At 40.0% G+C, this 23,227-nt stretch overlaps 1 protein-coding gene across 3 annotated transcripts in view; it reads left to right on the forward strand.

Moving 5' to 3' along the window:
• CCDC149 (coiled-coil domain containing 149) overlaps nucleotides 1–23,227 on the forward strand; it is a 1,547,151-nt gene that overhangs the window by 650,582 nt on the left and 873,342 nt on the right. For all 3 annotated transcript variants that reach the window (XM_044062178.1, XM_044062179.1, XM_044062180.1), the window contains exon 7: nucleotides 7,553–7,625. In XM_044062178.1, the coding sequence (XP_043918113.1) occupies nucleotides 7,553–7,625 (73 nt within the window). The remainder of the gene's footprint in view (nucleotides 1–7,552; nucleotides 7,626–23,227) is intronic.

The raw sequence follows: 23,227 nt of genomic DNA on the forward strand, positions 1-23,227 counted from the left end.
GCGGTCCCTGCTGTTAAGATTGTAAGTAGTCACAAAGGTGACTGCAGTTGGTTCAAGTAAACGCCCCACTCCAATCACTGGACACTCTTGTGGGGGGGTAGTGTCTACTACACTTTGTGATGTACACTCATTACTCAAAATTGGTCTATAAAAGTTTCTCAAAAGTTTACTTGTTACCCCTTCTACAATCTCCTCTACCATATGCTCAGGGTAGTCTCAATGTATAAACATGTCCCTTAAATGTAAACATTCAGCATGAAAATCCTTGTCCAATGTAATAATACGAGCTGCCCTGACAAGTTGACCATTTACAATCGATCGTTTCTGGTGAAGGGGGTGGCAGCTAGAGAAATGAGTTTGAGTACATGCTCTTTCTATAAATAGTAGCTGTAAATTTTTGAGCAACGTAATCTTTAGATAGTAAAATGTCGAGGTATGCTATGGACCCTGTATCAAATGTGGAAGTGAACTTTAAAAAGTGGGTAGTCTGATTAAAATACTCTACCACTAAGTCACTAAAAAACCTGTCACCATCTACTAGGATAAAGATATCGTCCAAGTAACGAGTGTAGAAAATTAACTTGTCCTTGAACTCACAGTTATTAAATACAAAAAAATGCTCCCAGTAAGCCATAACCATATTGGCGACACTGGCACCACAAGGACAGCCCATAGCAACCCCGACTTTTTGAAGGAAAAAATTACCTTCAAACAAAAAATAATTATTATCTAAGATTATGTCCAACAATTCGTGGACCAAATCCAACTCATTACTGTTGCAGCCTTGTAACCCTAGCATTTGCTCAATCCATTCAAGTGCAATGTCATGTGGAATACAAGTGTAAAGGTCCTTAACATCAATAGTAAGGAAGTTGTACCTTGTATTAAACTCTAACTTATTGATTTTATCCAAAAACATCCAGGAGTCTTTACAAATTTGGTTAAAATTGACCAAATGTTTTTGTAAGATAGAGTCAACGACTTTTGCACAGGGGTAAGTAGGAGAACCCCTTCCATCAACTAAGGGTCTCATGGGGGGGTTACTTAAATCCTTGTGTATTTTGGGTATACCAAAAAGACAAGGAAATCTAGGGTACATTGTAAACATATAATTGTAAATATTCTGAGTAATTCTCCCTTCGATGAACGTATCCTCTATAGAGTTCTTAATCGTGTGGTAAGCATTATTAACTTCCGAACATGAACTAACTGAATATGATGGACTAACAGTTGAAACATCCTAGCGTTGTAATCAACGCTATCAAATATTACCATTCCACCACCCTTGTCCGGTTTACAAAACCGTATATCATGCAATTTAATAAATTCAAGAGCCTCTTTCTCTGCTTTAACGTTTTTGCCATAGTTGACACTATTATTTGAGAACTGAAATTTCTGACGAATATCCAATTCGCAAATAAGTTCAAAGACTTGTAAAAGGGGGTGGAGTGGAGGGTTGATATTGCAGATGTACTGGCGGACAGGTTCAGTGCTAACTGTACCCCCCCCCCAAAGGACCAAATTGCAATACCAGTAGAGTGCCAGGCACCCAGTATTACTGCTGCACAGGTTAAAAGAGCACTGTCCAAGGCCAAGAATACAGCTTCTATGGGACCTGACAGTATCCTTGGCTGTGTTCTACATGAACTACAGAGTGAACTGCCACCTCACCTGTGTGCCCTGTTCAGTCACAGCCTCACCTCAGGCTTTGTACCTACCAAATGGTGCACTGCTACAGTCATCCCTCTCCACAAAGGAGGAGCGACTACAGACCCCAGGAACTATTGCCCCATTAGCCTGACGAGTCTGATATGCAAAGGTATGGAATCCATCATCATAGACCTAATAAACAAGGATATAGGGAATCTCCAAACTCTGGATCCTACACAGTTTGGTTTTGTGAAGGGGAGATCATGCCTCCTCAACTTGGTCGACTTCTTTGAGTCAGTCATCAGAGCTGTGGATGAAGGTAAGGTGGTTCATACGGCCTACATTGATCTGGCCAAGGCCTTTGATACCATTCCCCACTCAGGAGTCATAGAAAAACTTACTAAGCTAGGCATCAACCTCTATATCACTAGGTGGGTTGCAAACTGGCTCACAGATAGAACTCACAGTGTGAAAGTAGCTGACTCCAAGTCATACTGCTGACCAGTCATGAGTGGAGTCCCACAGGGTTCGGTCCTGGGTCCTCTCCTGTTTGGTATCTACTTCTTTGAAGTCCAGGCCAGCACAAAGGGACTCTGGCTGACAAAGTTTGCAGTTGATTGAAAGTTGGGAGCTATTATTAACTCCCCAAGTGATGTTGACATCCTACAGAAAGGCCAGGACCATAGCCATAAGCTCAATGCCAAAAAATGTGTCTTCATCCCCTTTGGGAAAAACCCAGTTCCCTTGAATTACCACATTGATGGTAGTCCACTGAACACAGAAGGTGTTATAAGAGATCTGGGAACACAGGTTGACAGCAACCGCTCTTTTGACCACCACGTTGCCACTGTGGTCAGAAAGTCCTTCTATTTAGCAAATCTCATTACTAAGGGTTTTGCATCCAGGAAGAAAGAGGTCATTCTCTCCCTCTACTCTTCTCTCATTAGACCAGTCATCGAGTACAATGCCCTATTTGGCATGTACTTCACTAGACACCTGCAACAACTGGAGAGGCCGCAAAAGTACCTCACAAAGAGGATCCTAGGCCTTAAACATTTGTCCTATATGGGCAGACTCAAAAAAAACTCCAACTATTCTCTGTCTCATATTGCCTACTTAGAGGCGATCTCTGCTTGACTTACAAAGCCATGTCTGACCCAGCTCTGTTAGAAATGCTACATTTAAAGAAATCCCAATCCCTCCGCACCACACGCTCCAGAGACCTCAACCTCATTACCACAATCAACAGAACATGCTGGAGGGACAGGTTCATAACCCAGAGACTGCCCATGCTATAGAATAGACTTCCCATACATGTCAAGCAAAGTACCTAACTGGCCCTCTTCAAGAGAAATCTTGATGAGTGGATAGGAAATAGAAAATTCACCCTGGGGATCACTCCAGTGGCTCTACTCAACAGAGGCACAAGGAACTAAGGCTGGGTGGCACGATGCCAGGGTAATCCTATGGGCTAGGCTTGTAAAGGCTCCAGGGCCATTAGCCTAGTACACACCTATGAACAATGGAAATGGACCCTATTCCTAATGTCAAGGTATGATTAGAGTTCATGAAATTAGTATTGGTTTAGTCTTTTATGTTAGCCAAGTGTGCTCTTCTCAGTACCTGCAATCCAGAATTGACTCCTCCTGTATTTCATGTGGGATTACATGTATTGGTAGCATATCTAAATATGACTGTAAGTTATTTTTATTAGACCCATCATTGCTAATACTACTGGAAGTGTCCGGGTATCTTTCTTCCAAATTGCTCTAATTTCTGCCTACAAATCCTTATATTATATAACTGTGTATATCTGTATGTAATACACTGAAATCACTGGGTGTAGCAATTTCAATGATCAATGCTACTTTTGTATTTTTTTCATGGACTGCTATATTTGGTTTTCTTGCATCTATTTTTGATGATTTTTTTTTTTGCATCTAAAAACTTCCACTAGACAATGCTGTAGAATTTTTCAACTCAACCTTCTTATAACATCCTCAACTCCCTAGCTCCACCAAGAACAAAAAGAGTAAAAATCAAGACCTCCCCATGGCTAACCAAAGATACCAAAAAACTTATGCTACAAAGAGATAAATCCTGGAAAACATACCATCAAAACAAGCAGCCAGAAATTTTCTTGAATATAAACAACTCCGCAACCTCACTAAAAAACAAATCATCAAAGACAAAAAGTCCTACTATATCAAACTTCCGTCTAACTAATCAAAAAATCCCAAACATTTCTGGAATTCCATTAATTCTCTTCTCAACCCAGGTACCAAAAACAACCCCTGTCCTGACACCAGCAAATCTGATCCTGAAATAGCCTCTCTATTCAACTTCTTCTTCACCAACTCCATAGCAGAACTGACCAAGACCTTCCCTAACAGTAACCCTTCCCCTCATCCTATCCAATCATCCTTATCCTCTACACCACCCTCTGCCCCCAATCCTCCTCCAATATTTGAACTTAAACCCATGTCAACCTCCCACATAAAAAAATTACTCTCTAAATTAAAACTATGCTCCAGTGCCCCTGACGATATCCCATCTTTCGTCCTAAAAATAGCTGCAGATGGTATCGCTCTCCCCATTAGCATCTTGATCAATACATCCATGCAGGAATCTTGTGTGTCCAAATTATGGCGGGCTGCCTTTATTCTACCTCTTCATAAAGGAGGCAAAAACAATAACATCTCTAACTACTGCCCCATAGCTATTCTCTCCCCAGTCTCAAAACTTCTGGAAAAATGCATCTACCTTCAGCTTATGCCATTCCTAGCCAATCACCAACTATTCACTCCAACCCAACACGGCTTCCAACCTGGCCATAGTACTATCACTGCCCTTCTCTCCTTCTTAGACACAATAAATCTTGCCCGTGACTCTGGAAAAATAGTATCAACAGTTCTACTAGATCTGTCCAAGGCATTCAATACCATCTCCCACACCCGTCTCTTGGACCATCTTTCTAACCTTAATCTCTCCCAGAATACCTTATCCTGGTTCTCAAGCTACCTCTCTGACAGGTCTCAAGCTGTGAAATGGGGGAAAGGCACCTCAACCTTCCTTCCTACCCCCACTGGGGTACCCCAGGGATCCATACTCGGTCCAATGCTATTCAACATCTTTATTAATGATTTCCACAAAGCCATACCCAACACCAAAATTGTACAATATGCAGACGGTTCAACTTTAGTCTGCTGTGCCTCTAACCTCTCAGAGCTTCAAACAGTGACCCAAACTGCTTTCTCCACCACTGAAAACTGGATGCTGCAAAACCACCTCTCGCTAAATGCCAATAAATCCAAAATACTATTATTCTCTCCCTCAAAAGCTTCCCCTCTTGATAAAAATTCGTTCCAATTTATTAGCCAAAACAACTCTACTATAGAGGTTGTTCCCTTCACTAAACTACTCGGGGTTACTATTGATGAAAACCTAAAATTCGACACTCACATCCAGCAAAACATTAAGAAAACCCATATAAAACTTGGTATGCTATACAGAAACATCCACTTTCTCTCTCCTTCCACCAGACAAACTCTTGCCACTACCTATCTACTCCCATCACGAATGTATGGTGCTCTTCTACTAACAAACTTATTTGCCTCTCTTTCCTCCAAATTGGAAGTCTGTTATAATAAGATTTCTAAATTTGCAACCAAAGCCAAATTATCCTCCCATCACTGTACTGCCCTTCATTTGTTAAATTGGTTTGAACTCTCCAACCATCTAGACTATCTCCAAATTACTACAGTCCACAGACTAATTTTTCGGCCTACTAAGTGCCCAGCACTAACCAACATCCTTCAACCTTACACCACACCAAAACCTAATCATTGTCCACAAACCCAATTGTCCTGCTGGCCTTCTATCCTTTTCCTTAGCTAAAAAATGGAATTCTCTTCCTTCCTCTCTAAGGACTTGTGAAAACTTTGAAAACTTTAAAACTCAGCTACATTCCTACCTTTCCTCTAACAGGAAATGCAACTGCACTCTCCCCACCTAGCCTAATAATCAATCCACCCCTTAAACTCCTGACTAACTCTGAGTACAAGCTAACCTAGCATAAATGTACATATTGTAAATAACATAATTGTATGTTTTATAAATAATCCATCCCACCTTTTTTTCTCTCTTTTCCTTCTAAGTCTTTATTCTCCCTCTCAATTAAGTTACCACTGCCATCCTAAATATTTAGGTACTATGTAACCAAAGAATTTATTCCTGTTCTCTAGCATGGAATGAAATTGTAAATGTGTCTTCTTTACTGTGATTGTATATGTAACTAAACAATGTAATGTGGAGCTTTTCTCCCCGGGCCTCCACTGAAAACGGGCTCCCAGAGCCCAGTGGACCTCCCTCGTCATCAAACTGGAAATAAATAAATAAATCTCTGATGACGGGTCATGTGTAAAGAACAGCATCTGTTTTACCACAAGAACTCTGTAGCTCTCAGTGTTAACCTTAACTTTCTTCTTCAAGTTTTGTCTGAGGTGTCTCTTCATTAGCTTATTCACCACACAGTATTCTACCCGAGGGCTTAAAGAAGGTGTAGTATGTTTAACATTACTTGAATGTTCAGTGCCATTATGAATCTTTAAAGGATACATGAGTTTGAGAAGGTAGAATAGCTCTATGTCATCTTTGCTACTGTCAGAGATGGGAGTGTCTGCAGTGAAGCAGGTGCTTGCCAGTTGACTTGTGCACATCATTATGTCTGGTGCCATAATATCAGCCTGCAAGTCAATCCTCAACTAATGTAGCTTATGTGTACTCTTCTGTGGCAGAGAATGTATGTAGTACTTGTTGCAGGAATTTGTCCATTTTGTACAGCTGTTCTCTTTAATGTTTGTTTCATCAAGCACTATTACTTTGACAATCAGACATCAAGTGACCCTAGCGAGGATAGTTCTTAAGGCCATTTTGTCCTGCATTACTGTTTATGCTTGTCAGGCTCATTTGAGCATTTGTGGTATTGCTGGAGATTCTACCAAAGCGCTAAACCTATTGCAGAGGGTCGGTTGAAGTTGCAACAGACATATGAATGCTCCCAAATATATTGATCTTCAAAAGGACCTTCTGCATCGAATGATTTTCACCACCCTTCATTTTCCTTTTACCTTACCAGTTCTTGCTGTATAGGGGTTTCAGGTGAGTCTTTCTGCAAGTAGTTCAGTGCATTTGTAATTTTATATATTCTTGCAGTTTAGCATGTTTTCATGCAGGTGGAGCCTTTGTCAAGAGGGAAGTAAAGGGTGGGAAGTTGGTATAATGGTTAAGGTGTTTACCCTACAGACTCAAGGTGCAAGGTTTGGTTCTTACATGGGCTAGTTGGCTAGGCTTAAAATGGCTCACAAGGGCAGTTGGACTAGTATTAAGCTATGACCCTATGAAACTATGAAGTGAGTGCTAATTGGTTATGCATTCAGTTGTACTGTGGTACAAGAAACCATGCTTGGGGAAAGAGGACTTTATGCTGATACTGGAGTTTGGGACTTACAGAACAACAACTTGAGAAGGCGCAGGATGGATCTGCTTGAATGTTACTCCACTGCAGAAGGCACTGTTGAAGATCAGCTGGTATAGTGATTTCTCTTATCTATTATCCATAATGGAATCTCTGTGAAGGAAGCTGTCTTATGATTCCCAAGTGAATGTTAAAGGATACTTTTTGGTATATTGTTCATGCAAAATTAGGCTGTTAAACTTAGTCCTGTTAAATTGTTTTGTGTACTTGTTTTAACAGTCTTAATTCAGATTGTTGATGAAGATATGTAGTTCATAAACACACCACTGACTGGATACAAACTTTCTTCTGTAGTTTGCTGCAGTGGATTATTTTTAAAACATAATGGTACATGCTGTTTTATGCATCCATATTTGTTTATTTCAGGTACCTGCATGAGAGGTTAAAGCAGCTACAGGAAGAAGTCACCCTTCTCAAAAACAACATTTCAAAATATAAGGTAAAAAAAAGCTTGGGGAAAAAACTAAAAACTTCCTGAAGGTTGTGAATGCACTGCAAAATGTAGACTTGTTGAGAGAAAAAGTTGACAAGCTGTTGTCACCATTGTCCATACTCTGAAACATAGCAGCCACCTGGACAGAAGTTGTTAGGGGACTTGAACTGCAGATGCCTGTTGGGCAGTAGTGTGGCACTGGCATTCAGAAACGAAGGACAATACTCCATTTGAAGTCAGGGCTGAAGAAGGACTTAAGTCCTTCATGTGTGGCATTTAACTGTGGTAAATTGTTACATTTGTACCAAGAGGTTTTCTACAGTCATTAAAGGTGAAGATTTTTTTTTGGTCCTCAAGTAGTTAGAATTGAGGCATGTATCCAGCTGGAGAACTGCACTGGGTGCTAGAATACCTAACTACGGTTCTGTCCATAGTCTAAATTTCATCCAGTTTTTAACATGCCGTAATTTTACAGTAGATTCAGCTTTCTTTGATAGCATATCACTCAAACTACAAGCTTTGACAGTTGTTCAATTTATGCTCATAAGTAGGTCACTGTTGCAGTAGCCCATGCTATATGGAAGGTGTCCTGCAAAGGACTAGACATCTGGCCAGCTTCCAAAGATAATAGGGCACCTACCGTGCACCAAAAGTCAGAACTTTTTTGCCATTGAAGCTACCAGCAAGTCTCAATCTCTGCTGCAACTTCTCAGGTTCAGCAATCTGCTAATTTTCATTAAGTGGACAGATAAATGCCCCATTGAGGACTTCCATCCATTTTTTATGAAAAAATAATTTTTTCTACAGTGAATTTATGTCTAAGAGAATGGTGAAGTGTTTGTGTGGGTTCCAGATTCCCTGTAAAAATAGCATGCATCCTGTCTGTTTTGCTCAGTGGAGGAACACAACATTCAGTCCTATTCAGTGTATGTATTATTTACCCCCCAAAACTATAACTATTAGAGGAGTGCATGTTTCTCTTGTATTACATTTAGAAAACCAAAAGTTGAAGACTTTGACATGTAAAGTCATGATGCAGTGTCCATGTTCCTTGCACATCCCATGGTTGCTAATTATATATTACTCCTAATGAGAATAACTGGGATCATACCACAGATAATTTGAAAAGACCCATGCAAGGAAAACATGCATATATATCCTCCCATTGTTTTTTTGTGAACTGCTTATCCAATCTCTTTTCCCAATCCTTTCTAACCTCCTCTGATTGATTCTTATAGTTACCGTGCAATATTTAATATGCTCTACTAGTTATTCCTTTTTTAATGGCAGTTTCTCTTTTAGATTCTTCTAAAAACTCTTTTAGTGCTGGTCTTTCATACAGGACCCCCCTATTTCTTTCTCTTTGCCTATACTCTGTTATCAATTCTTGATAGGGAAGGTAATATCTGACCTACAGTCCAAATAAATTATTGGCCTCTTCTCATTCTTTTACCTTTCCCTTTCTAGTTATTTGCTCCCAGTACCTTGAAGTAGCTTCCCTTCTCGATGTGGAACCTCTTCGCTTGTTTTTCTGAGAGGTGGATGAAATCCCACACACTCATGAGGAGAACATGCAAACTACACATGGAGGGTGACTTGACAATTGATATTTTTTCCTTCCAGCAGTACTAGAGCTCCTCTACCTACCAATCATAATTACACCTATCTTCTGCTGTGTATCCAACCTGAAACTCTTCCTTCAAGTGTACATGCTCATTCTTGTCCAAGTGCATCTCCTGTACCATTGCATTTTGCATTCTACACTTAATGTACGCCATTACCTTTTATCTGTCCTGGAAAGGCCATTTACATTTCAGGTTAGAATAGCTGCACTGTCTATAGTAACCAGTAAACATTACTACCACTAATAATGCTAGACATTTTTGCACATAATACTCCATCTGGCAGCTTAGATAAATACAATTGCAGTTAACAGGCAGGTAAACTTCTCCATATTAGCATTTTGTCATGCCTTTTAGAATTTTGTACTTTTTTTTCCAAATACAGTAGTGCACAACCTACACACCCTTTCCTTTCTAAAACACACAAATAACACGACTCATAATTCAGACATTATGTTATATTGGATCTCATTATATCATAAATATAACAGAAGTCAATTTGAAATAAGCACGCAACCCTTCCACCTAAAACCTAACACTCCACCTATATGAGAACTCTCATAGACTGTACCTACTTTGAGGTTATTCATGCTACAGCAAATTATTTTACCTGTGGTTATTATAAAACTAATGTTAATTTCTTTCCATCACAGGACAACTGCAAACATATAGTAAAAAAATTGAATATTTCACTAAAGTAAAAAGCAACAATAGTCTGCCCATAATCTAATGTTACACATGTTTACTAAATGCTTTCTTATACTGCAATTACCAAGGAAGTGTTTGTATTTAGAAACCAGTAATTTCCCTTCTTCCTATACTTTCATTTCCCCTTTTCAGAAAGGTCCATGCCATTGCCCTTTTAACTAAAATTGCTCTCTCGCTAGCAAGATGCTAATAAAAACATTCAAGCACAATGTTTAGTGAATTACTCACTGATGTGCGATTTAGTTCAAGTGCATGTGGTTCGAAGTGCCTCATAAACTTGCCAGTTATCACAGTTTCATAACTTCATTTCATTTTTAAAGCTATTTACCTTACAAAATATAAGAATCTACATGTAGAGATTTATCTGCCTGTCTGTCTACACAACTGTTGCTATTAGTACTAAAAAATAACTAGCGACTGACTGACCAAAGAACAAAAGATTTAATAGACTCTAACTCCTTGGCTAACAAGCCTTTAAGGAGCAACAAACAAATCTGTAAAAACACTTGTATACAATAGAAAATTAAAACATGATCAATTAGTCAATAAATTAATTATTTCTAGTTATACTCAGAACTCAAGCCTGAGATCGTTCACCCCACCATAATAAGCTCAAGAATGCTTTTACAGGACATACTTACCCTGACCTACCCACCTTTTGCTTGTGTCCTGACTCCCACTAAATTTCTGAAAAAACATAAATGTAACTTCTAAGAAAGTGTATAAAAACTGTTCTAAAAAGCCATTAGCTTTGAAAGGCTGTACTTTAGTTATGCATCCGGTACCGGCCCACAATCAACTGCAGAACAGTAAGCTCTTGAACTTTTGTAGAAGACAGCACAGTGAAATGTGATTCGGTGCTGCTTCTGCAAAATAAATACTTACACCAACAGGAGTCAGGGAAATAGTTCCAGAGTGTTTTTATTCCATGCAGCAACTTAGAAGGTTTGTGCTTTATGCATAATTGTGTGTGTGTGTCGAGGAGGTATTAAACTACATGAGGGCAGTCTTTGGACGACAACAAGGAAAATAAAAACAAAGGGCATCATAACTGAAAGATGGACGTACTGATATGTTTGCTGCAGTATTATGGGATTAAAAAGAGCTTTATAGATGGCTTGCAGTATCGGAGTTTGAAGCATGAAAATTACGACAATAGTTAATATTAAAAATAATACAAATGCTAAAATGTGTACGAGCTTCAGACATCAAATAGGGGAGAAATACATAATTAGAAACAGAAAATGTGTGCAGACAGAACTCTGTAGTTGTCTTTTAAGTGAAGGGTATTGTCATCACAATGCTCTGACCGACTTGTGAGTGTGCGTGCATGCCTGCATGCGATAACTCACCCCCTAACACTTAGTTTAATAAAAGAGGTGGCAGAAAGTAGTTTAACACCTATTGGTAGCAGTTTAATAAGATTTTTAAAGTAACTTTCAGTTACAATTTACGAGCTTAAGAGGTGTGACAGTTGTTTTTAGCAGTAATGCAGCCCTTGACTTTATGAAGAATTAGCCATAGGAGTTACTGAAAGAAAAGGAACTGATCTGAAGTAATAATTGAAAAAAAAAACTGTCTATTGAGTAAATCAGCGCCATCTGCCAGTACAAACTGCACAGAACATATTAATTCTGTAAAAGGCTTGTGGTGCTGAAACATATTCTTCATATAACAATGAGATTGTTGACGTCGCTGGCACACCCTCTTCATTCCCTTGCAGAATATCGGGCAAAAGAGGAAAGGAAAACCGCATCAAAGAACCATGAGGCTGGCTGAATTTCGTACCTTTTCCCCCACCTTCTGGGCTGTGGTAATTGAGCAGTTCTCATCCATTAACAAATAAATGCTAAGCCAGCAAAAGCTTGATGAGCTACAAATTACTATGCAGTCTCAATCACAGCTTAGGAAATAAAATAAAATAGCACAAGCCAATCTTTTAGTTTTAATTTTAGAAACGGGACAGAGACCCTTTAATGTAAAGTGGTTCCTACCCCATTTTCTAGATTCTAAGTTTCTACTGATGTAATACCAAGTACACTTTACAATAAAGCTCTTTTGACTTGTTTGGTAAAAAAAATAAAACTGCTGGATTGTAAAGCAGTGCTACAGTGGCTTTCTTAGATTAGTAAAAGAAGGTAGTTGTTTCTCCAAGCTGAACGGGAAAGGAAAAAAACTAAGGGTAATGCTGCTCAATGCCAGAAGTCTCAACCTCAAGATGCACGCACTCGAGGCCCTTCTCAGTATGGAGAACATCGATGTCTGTGCTGTCACTGAAACCTGGTTCAAGGCTCCCGAGAGCACCCCGGCACTATCAGGTTTTACCTCGTATCATGCGTTCTGGCCCCAAAATCCGGACAACACCAAGAAAGGAGGGGGGGTGTCTATATTCATCAAGGACACCCACACCTCAAGGTTAGTGGCAACGCACGATGCATCGGAGACCATCCAGGTGCAATTAACCATAGGCAAGACTGCTCTGCAATTTGTAGCATGTTACAGGCCACCCTCTCAATCTCAGGAACCTCACATAGCTTTCCTGAAAACACTGGAGGGGATAAATGTATCTCCAAACACCATCATACTAGGTGATTTCAACTACCCGAATATAGACTGGGATCACTACTCAAGCCCCAACACTCTAGCCCAAAGGTTCCTAGAGTTCATAAACTCAAATGCCATGGAACAACTAGTCACCATCCCCACAAGAGGAGACAACATACTAGATCTCATCATCACGAACATGGGGTCACAATGTTCAACACCAGAAGTATACCCCTCACTGGTGAGATCAGACCATAAACGAATCTCACTGGTAGTCCACATCCCGCCCCCACCTGAGATAAAAAAGACCACAGTGAAGAACTTCTCAAAAGCCGACTTCACACTTCTAAAGACTAGTGTGGTCTCCTTCAAGGCCCCCGAGCCTGCGGAAACCATTACTCAAGCCGCTGAATCACTTACAAATGCCTTCTACCAGCACCTACAGGACTGCATGGATCAGGCAATCCCAAACAAAACAAAGACTCTTTGTACCAAAGGCAAGCGTCCAGTCTGGTGGACCCCAGCCATAAACAAGCTCTACAACAAAAGGAGGAAGCTACTACAAGATAGAGCAAAATCCTTAAAATGGAAAACACCCTTGATCATTATAAGTAAAAAACTAAGATCTCTCATAAAATCATCGTAGAGCAAAATCCTTAAAAGGGAAAACACCCTTGATCATTATAAGTAAAAAACTAAGATCTCTCATAAAATCATCCAAGGCAAATTTTGAGAGAAAAGTCGCTAAGGACTCAAAGGACAATCATAAAGCCTTCTTTAGCTATGTTAGAAACCTGGGAGGAAACTCCCAGATATGCTCAGAATTAGTTCAAAATGATGTAAAAATTACTGAACCTACAGACATTGCCAACATACTGGCTGACAGGTTCAGTCCAAACTTCTCCCCCCCAAAAGGTGAGATATCTATACCAGAGAATTATAGCCCCCCAAACATCTCAAACGCTCAGGTGAGAACTGCTCTCTCCAAGGCAAAAAACACAGCATCCATGGGCCCAGATGGTGTCCCCGGATGTGTGCTCCACAAACTCAATGAGGAATTAAACCCGCAGTTAGGGCAGCTGTTTAATCTTAGCCTCACCTCAGGATACGTGCCTAAGGAGTGGCGTACGGCAACTGTGGTCCCACTTCACAAAGGCGGTGCCTCCACCGACCCTGGAAATTACCGTCCCATCAGCTTGACAAGCTTGATCTGCAAAGCCATGGAGAGGATCATAATGGAACTCATAAATAAAGACATAGGAGACTTGCAGACTTTGGATCCGACCCAGTTTGGCTTTGTCAAAGGCAGATCATGCCTTTTAAACTTGGTTGACTTTTTTGAAACAGTCACCAAGGCCATTGATGAGGGAAAGGCAGTCCACACAGCCTACCTCGACCTGGCAAAGGCTTTCGACACAATACCCCACTCAGGTATCATTGAAAAACTCATCAGCTTAAATGTAAACCCATACGTCACAAGATGGGTTGCAAACTGGCTAAGTGACAGAACCCACAGGGTCAGAGTTGCTGGCGCCATGTCAGACTCAAAGCCTGTCACAAGTGGTGTCCCACAGGGCTCAGTCCTGGGCCCTCTCCTGTTCGGCATCTACTTTTCAGAAGTACAAGCAAACACAGGAGGATTATGGCTGACAAAATTTGCAGATGACTGCAAACTGGGCGCCATAGTTGAGAACACATCTGACACAGATATCCTTCAGAAGGGTCTTATAGAAACGGATAACTGGTGTCAGAGCCATGGCCTAAAGTTAAACGCCAAAAAATGCATAGTCATACCCTTCGGGAAAAACAAGGTTACCCCTAGCGACCATATAGGCGGCAACCCACTAAGCACAGAAGAGGTTATCAAGGATCTGGAGACCCAGGTTGACAGTAACCTTTCATTTGACACTCACGTTGCCAAAGTAGTTAGGAAGACCTTCTACATTGCCCACCTGATCATGAAGGGATTCACATCTAGATCAAGGGAAGTCATCGTCCCCCTGTACTCTTCACTCATCAGACCAATGATTGAGTACAATGCCCCATTCGGAATGTATCTGACACGACACCTGCAGCAACTGGAAAGGCCCCAAAAGTTCCTCACCAAAAGGATAAAGGGTCTCAAAAATATGTCCTATGCTGCCCGACTAAAGGAACTTCAGCTCTATTCAGTCGCCACCGTCTGCTCAGAGGTGACCTGTGCCTGACATACAAGGCCATGTCCAACCCAGAATTGATGAACATGCTTCACCTCAAAAAATCTAGATCCCTCAGAACTACAAGGGCAGGAGACTTAAACCTTGACACGGTTATTAATAGGACGTGCTGGAGGGACAGATTCATCACCCAGAGACTCCCTATGCTGTGGAACAAAATCCCGGTACATGTGAGGCAGAGCACCTCGCTGGCTTTGTTCAAGAGAAATCTTGACCAATGGATGGGAGATCGCAGATATACCCCAGGGATTATCTCAGTGTCACTGCTTGACAGAGGCACAGCAAAATAATGGGCATAGTATCCTCCAAACTAAAGGGGTGGCGAAAGCCACAAAACTCTGGGCTAGGCTTGTAAATGCCCTTGGCAGATAGCCTAGTATGAACCTAAACTCCTGGTAGTGCCTATATGGCAGTCCGTGAAATCCTGGAGTGCGGAACATAAAACAGAGGATCCAGTAGCAGGTAAAATCTTCAGTTCTTTGCAGAAAGAAAAGAAATACCTGCTGTTGGACCCTATTTTTATTAGGGGAAAACAAAAGAAATTTAGTTTGGGGTTGGAGGTGTTATGCAAGTGGTGGCTTGGATTCCAAGAATCCAATTGGTTGCCACCACTTGCTTTATCACAAACTTTTAAACTGGATTTTCTGCAAGAGCTTTAATGTAACCTTAGTGTAAAAACACGCTGAATCATAACTATATAAGTTAAATTACACATTCAGTTACGATTTCAGCGTGTTTTACATTAAGGTGAACTAAAAATCTGCAGTACACTTTTTCTCGCTTGTGTAAGGCACTCGGGGGTAACTGCTTGTAATTTGTATCTTCTCATGCCGCACTCTGGTTTAAACACACAGGCGCCATGAGAAGGTACTCTGGGTTAATGAGGAGTGGGGGTGGTATATGGATGTCTAGGGTGATTAGCTTGTGGTCGGATCTGACCAGCGAGGAGTTGACCTCTGGCGTGGAACACCGGTTACCCATACTGGTAATGACCAGGTCCAGTATATTGCTGCTGTTCAACAACTTGGAAAAGAGCAGCAAAAAGAAGAATCCACAACCGGCCCACAGTACAAACACAGATTTATTGATGAACTCTAGCGCCTCGGCTCTCAGCCTTCCAGGCACTGGTTCAAGTCCCAATCTGTGTGCAGCAACTCTCTGCAAGGATTTCTTAACCATAATGCAGTTATAACCTCTATTTATAAACATATAAAAGGTGTACCTACACTCTCTTATAAAATCTCCCCAGTCACTTCAAATTCTATGCATGCAAAGAAACTCCCCATAAGATAAAGATTCCAATAAATGCTGGGGATGAAAACTAGCCCCATGCAAAAAATGTGTATTGTCAACAAATTTCCTATGAACAGATGTCTTAATACCCCCACCATTAATCCCTTCTAATACTAAATCTAAGAAATTGACCATGCTGCCACACTGTATATCATCAAAACTCAAGCCATAAATGTTCTGTTCTAAATCCAAACGGAAGTTCATTACATTATGTCTGCCGCCCTTACAAATAAAAATTAAATCGTCAATATATCTGTAATAAGCAATAACATTATTTCTCACAAACTGACGCTCATACAGATATTCCAACTCAAAAAGGGCCATAAACAAATTTGGATACATGGGGCCAAAAGATGCCCCCGTGGCAGTACCTTGTAGTTGATGATAGATACAGCCATCAAAAACAAAATAATTATTTCATAAATAAAAACGTGTAAGTTCTATAATATAACAAGACAAGGGAGAACTTCCTAAAAAATAATTTAAGGCTTTAATGCCATCCTGATGTTTAATACTGGTATAAAGACTTTTTACATCCATGGCTACGTAATACATGTCATTATTCCACTTAATGTCTCGTATTCTATCCAAAAAAATCAAAATAGTCTTTTATATAAGACTGTAACTTCATAACATAAGGCTTTAGATAGTCATGTATGATTAAACCTGTATTAGTTAAAAAAATATTTATGAGCACCTAAAATTGGGCTGCCGGGGGGCGCTCTGTAAATTTTTATGTAATTTTGGCAAACAGTAAAATGCAGGTATTTTACACCCCCCCCACATCAAATTTTCTCTCAACATCCCCTTAAGTCAAATAACCTAATCTAACCCCATCTCTAATAACATCTTATATTGTGTCATAGCAACAATATTACATTTTCCATAAACATCCTCATTCCTGAGATGTTCATGATACATATTAACATATTGTGTATGATGTAAAACAACTATTTTATTCTTTGTACGAGGGCTTTTATTCTTTGTCCGAGGGCTTAATTATGATGTCTTTTCTTTGACTTAAACCAACCAATGACTTCCATTCAGTCTTACTTAAATTATATGTGACATCTTTATATTTATCAAAACCTTCAAACAGTTGTATTATATGATGATTCAACATGGCCGAAAATTGTTTTATTGTCTAATTAGTATAAGGAGGAATAAATGCACTTTTGTTAGAAATAGTGTATGTGTCCAATAAACAATAAGCACTGAAATCTAAGTCTGATATGCAAGAAATAAAACTTATATTATTGTCTTGTGACACACAAGAAGTAAAACTCTCATTTTCTGAATCAATACAATCAAAAACTTCAGTGTCCCTTGTATTATCTGTCTTATTAAAAAAATACTTTAAATGCAATTTCCCAACCAAGAGGAAAACATATCTTGTTTTAACATATGTTAATGAGGAACAACTGTAGGTACAAACTTTAAGCCAAACTGTGAAATATTACATTCATTGTCATTCAGGTTGCAGCCCGACAAATTCACTAAACAATTAGAATTAAAACACACATTATCCACACTTACTAATGAATTATCAGTTCCATCTGACTCATTTAAAATTAGGTCTATAGTTCGTTTCAGTGTAGACATTTTGTCCCTGGAAGTTCTTATTCCTCTTTCTATTCTGTTGTCCACCTTGGTCTTCTCCTGTCTATGAAAATGTTGCATGGCTTCTGGACACCGTGCGTTGGGAAGAGGTGGATACGCAGATTCATCACTGTCACATCCACTTGTCAAATCATCAGAAGAAGCAAAAGTCACTGAATATGAACGTTTTAAACCTATGTAAGAACAGAAGCTTTCTTTTCCCTTTTGTCATTAGCTTTCCAGAGAAAAGCACATTTATGTTCATAATCACGAGAATCCCTTTTAATTTTATTTCTCTTTCTCTCACTTAAAAGAGATTCCAACTCTTTTAACTTACTGTTCAAATCTTGTAGAACAGAATCAACTTGGGAAGGAACAAGCGGGGAGACAAATTTGAAAATGTGCGCTTAATGTCTTCCTTTAACTGTGCTTGTTTCGGCGTATCTCGCTTAATGAGAATGGAGACCCATTCACTCGCACAGCGGTGTGCTGCTGCCACCCAGCAGTTGCAAAAAGCCTTTTCCACATCATTAGTTAGATCAAAAGGTGTAGTAGGATTTTTAAATGCCCATAAGCCTCTGGGGGTTATTTTAAGTGCTAAATAACGCTGCAAACCCAAAATATTTAAATGTACCTTTGTTTCTGCCAACATCAGCTTCTCCAAATTATCACATAAATCCTGGCTATCTGTAGGCAGGCCAAGATTTCCAGAGCCAGTAGTAGAAAAGGGATTACCGATTTTTATGTCTCTCCCCCATTAACTTTTCCGTATAACTAGTAAAACTTCCACTCACATTGGTATTCAAATGTCCATTGGCAGAAGAGACAACCTGAGCAACATAATTATCCATAGTTGTTTGAGTTCTCTGAGATGGGAGTCTGCATCACTGTCGAATCTTCCCTTAGGACCTTTGGAAAATTGCAGGATGGATCCGTGGCCATAATCCACCCAAAATATGTTCAACAACTTGGAAAAGAGCAGCAAAAAGAAGAATCCACAATCGGCCACAATACAAACACAGATTTATTGAAGAACTCTAGCGCCTCACCTGTCAGCCTTCCAGGAGTAATACAAATACACAACATTTCACAAGCCTTTTTTTTATAGCACCATTCATTAATTAATTATTCAATTACACAATAATTGTTTCCAGTTAATTTCTAAATTGAAACCTGCAGGTAACATAGTGTTAAATTTTAAAATATAAATGGATTCCTTATAAAGAAGTTTCTACTTAATATCACATACTTCACCAATTTTCATAAAAATTTGTTCTAAAACAGAAACTTGCAACAAAGAATGATCACTATCATGTACTGCTTTAAAATGCATAGCAATATTACTTTCAATTTTTTTGTTTTTTTATATCTCTTATATGTTCCTGTATTCTGATTTTCAATTTTCTTTTACTTTCCTCTATATAAAATAAATTGCAGAGTTAGAACAAGTTTTTATGAAAATTGGTGAAGTATGTGATATTAAGGAGAAATTTCTTTATAAGGAATCCATTTATATTTTAAAATGTAATACTATGGTACCTGTAGGTTTTAGAAATTAATTTGAAACAATTATTGTGTAACTGAATAATTAATTAATGAATGGTCCTATAAAAAAGGTTTGTGAAATGTGTAATTTGTATTACTCATGGAAGGCTGATAGCCGAGGCGCTAGAGTTCTTCAGTAAATCTGTGTTTGTATTGTGGCCAGTTGTGGGGTCTATATCAGATTGTCGAAGTTTAATACTTCAAATCACTAAAGATCGAACTTTAGTGATCGAAGTCTACAACTTTGAAGTGCTATAAAAATGTTTTTAAAACAAAACAAAAAACACCTAAAGGCTGTAAGTAGGGGGGAATGCCCCCCTGCACCCCCCACCACCCACTACTTAAATATACCAAGTCCAAGATCGCACTTCAGGTCAATACAGTACTGAAACGGAAAATTTCTGTTTCCTACACTGTAGAGCTCTCAGAGTTAGTATATTTAAAGAGCGGGGTGTGAGGTCGGTGTAGGGGGGCTTGCCCCCCCTGCTTACACCCTTTCATTTTTCTTTTTTGGTTTTAATAACATTTTTATAGCACTTCAAAGTTTTAAGACTTCGATTACTAAAGTTCGATCTTTAGTGATTCGAAGTATTAAAACTTCGACAATCTGATATAGAACCCCAGTGGTGGATTCTTCCAGGATATTGCTGCCCCTGGTGGGGGTGTGGATAAGCTGATCCAAGGCATTGGAATTTATGAATTAAAGAAAACGTTGAGTGAATTAGTTGGTACATGAGTAGTTTTCCCTGTTGATGGTGGAGTAGTTGAAATCGCCCATAATTAAGGTATTGGGTTGTACCTTAATATTTTCCAGTATCTTAAGAAATGAAGAGTGGGGATCCTGGGGCATGGTGGTGGATCTGTAACAGACTACAATCTGGATTGCAGTCTTTCCCAGTGTTAGTTGCACTTGGATAATGTTGGATGCACTATGTTGAGCAACTAGCCTGGAGGTGTGGATATCCTTAATGAATATAGACACGCCTCCGCCTTTAGTGTTTCGGTCCAGGTTTGGTGGCCGAAAGGTGTGGTATGAATTATAGCCTGGTAATGCAGGGGTGCTCTCTGGAGCCTTGAACCAGATGTTTGTCACTGCACATATGTCGATGTTCTCCATTTTAAGGAGTGCCTCGAGTGAGTGCATTTTGAGGTTTAGACTTCTAGCATTGAGTAGCATTGCCCTCAGAGTTTGCTTGCTTGTACTTGTTACGGTGGTGAATTTAGCATTTCAGCCTTGCCTAAAAAAGGCACTATAGGGGTGGCAAGAGCCTTAGCCAGTATCCGGAATCCCAGGGGCGACAGGTGCAGGCCATCTCTGGCAAAGCATTGTGGTCTGTCGACTATGTCGTCCCAGGCAGACAGATACTGGATTCCCTTAGAATAACAACAGAAGTTTAGCCAATTGTTGAAGTCAGTCATTTTGTCCTTGTACTGTGGTATCATTCTGGGCGATGGCAGGATGCTACTCAGGGCTAGGGTCATACCTGCCTGGGCTACAAGATCCGAGAGCTCCTCCATGTCTCTCTTCATGTAGTCCAGGGAGGTACGTCTCGGGTCATTCACACTAACATGGGCAATGACAGAGTCGTATTTGTCCTTGTTGTGGAGTGACCAGAGTGCATGCGTTATGTGGCGGATCCTGGCACCCAATAGGCAGCTGACATTAACTTTCTCCTTGTTTAGCCTGGTGAGTGGGACATCAGTGTGCCTGACTATAGAGTCACCTATGACTAGTGTGTGGGGTACGTTGTTTTGCCTTATGGGCTGAGGTTGAGTGGCACAGTGATTTCCTGGGCTATGTGTCATTTGGGTAGTGTTGGGGGGTGGTGGTTGTATGAGTTTCAGCTCGGGAGGACTCTGTTGCTTGGGCAGATTTTTATTGAGAGCCTCCGTAAATGTGGGTGTGTGTTTTGTGTTTCTGTGTTTGGGCTTTGGTAGTGTGGGTTATGAAGGACAATGTGTTGAGTGTGGTGCGGTGCAGGTGTTAACCTTCTCTTCTTGACTGTAGTCCAGTCTTGGCTGGAGAGAGCTTGGCTTCCAGTCTGGAAGTTTTATGCAGAGATTTGCTTGACTGTGCACTCAGAATTTATCAGAGGATGGTAAAATAGGAACATCTGCATGCACTGCTGAATGAAGAAGTGTTTGGATCGTTTGCTGAAGTTGTAAGGAAGTTTGATGAAAGGAGAAAGTTAATTCAGGGGTTTCTCAGATTTTTCAGTACCCTATCCCCAATATAATAAAAACTTTCCTTTTAGCCCAGTGCCTTTCGTTAGGAAACAGTTGAAAGAATCCCAACAATAGACAAGTAACCAGCTTTTCATGAGGCAGTGAAAGGGAAGTTCCCAAAAGAAAGGTGGACCTTCCCAAGCCTTGGTGTAATCCAAAAAACAGATCGATTAAGCCAGTCTTCTGTTTCCTTCTTTTCCTCACCCTGGCAAACCTTTAAAACCTTCTCAAAACCTTTTTCTTCACTTCACTCTTTGGAATCAGATTACACCAGGCACTTGGGCCATTCAGAAAGGCTACAATAGCTTATTGCAGGTTACAGAGCGTGTACATTTTCCTTATTTAGAGGACTGGCTTATTTTTGCAGACTTTTTAAAAGTGAAATGACAATTGCTTCTTAATGCTATTCAGTTTTGCTGTGGTGTGAGTGTGTGCGTGTGTGTGCCTTCTGTGGAAGGTTGGGCGCTGGGCTGGCAACTCGACACCGTAAAACTCCACTGCCAATCATGAGCGGACAGGTGATCCGCTGTGGCGACCCCTAACCGGGAAAAGCCGAAAGACGAAGAAGATCATGAGAAGGCACTTCCAGGCAAAGTCAGAGGCAATTCTACCAGGACTACAGCTACTTTTGCTGCTTTTTGGAAAAGGATGGATTATGGAAAGATTCTTTAGGCAGCAACTTGGCCTGCTGTTAACATTTTGACCAAACACTACAAAACTGACTCTCTCTCTAGGGGCAGAGCAGAGTTTGACAACCATCCTATAGGGGCTCTTAGGCTGCTAAGAATCTCTTTTTTTTGTCAGGGACCTTTGTCGCAGCCTGGGTTCCTGAAAGAGGTATTGTATTACATTTTTACACAACTAGAAAATGGGCGTTTTTTCCATGGGATCTTAACTTTGTACTGGAAAAAACTTGCACTTTTTTCCTTTTGAACCAGCTTCTGTTTTAAAGTTGTTATAATAGAAAACGGTGTTGTTCGTTGCTCTGACTTCTGTAAGAAGAGTATGACTTGAAAGCTCTTATGATGGCTTGGCCATATCTCATCTTTCATAAAAACAAGATTTCTCTGATTTCTCTGACAACCAACTCTTCTCTTATGCCTGAAATGGTTTCAGAATTTGCTTTAAATCAATCTGTTCATCTCCCTGTATTCTTTCCAGAACCAAGAAAAGGGAGAGAAAATCCTGCACACTTTTGATGTCCACAGGCAACTCTACATTGGCAGAACAAAAGAGTTCTGGAATTCTGATCATTTGTTCATTATTTATGAAGGAAAGAAAAAGGTTCAGTCAGTATCTAAGCAAACTATCTCCAAATGGTTGCTACATGCCATTCAGTTTTGTTGTTTGTATCATGACAAGGCAGTTCTACCAGCACTACAGCTACTTTTGCTGCTTTTCAGAAAGGGGTAAATTACAGAAATATTTTAGAGGCAGCAACTTGGTCTGCTCTAAACATTTTTATCAAGCACTACAAAACTGACTCTTTCTCTAGGGACAGAGTACAGTTTACGACAACCATCCTATAGAGGCTGCTAGGCTCTTATCCTTCTGCTTACTCCCTTTTTTTCTAAGCTTTGGTACTTGTCCCATGTTAATGTTGATCATAGTACAGTTGTGTAAGTAATCTGATCGTAACAGTAGATGTTTGAATAGATTACTGTTGCAGTACAAACACCATCTCTTTTTTGTTTTTTTTTGGCAGGATGAGGTCCTCTATCTTCCCCCCTCCTTCCACAGTACATTTTTTCTTAGCAGGACTGTAGCCGACTTTTTTTCTGAGGCAGGAAAATTCCAATTTGTGGTGCCCATATGTCCACTTTTATACTGGCTTACCATTTAGCTCTAATGGTTG

This window comes from Protopterus annectens, chromosome 2.part1, assembly GCF_019279795.1.
Source record: "Protopterus annectens isolate FY-2018-M chromosome 2.part1, PAN1.0, whole genome shotgun sequence".
Lineage (NCBI taxonomy): Eukaryota > Metazoa > Chordata > Ceratodontiformes > Protopteridae > Protopterus > Protopterus annectens.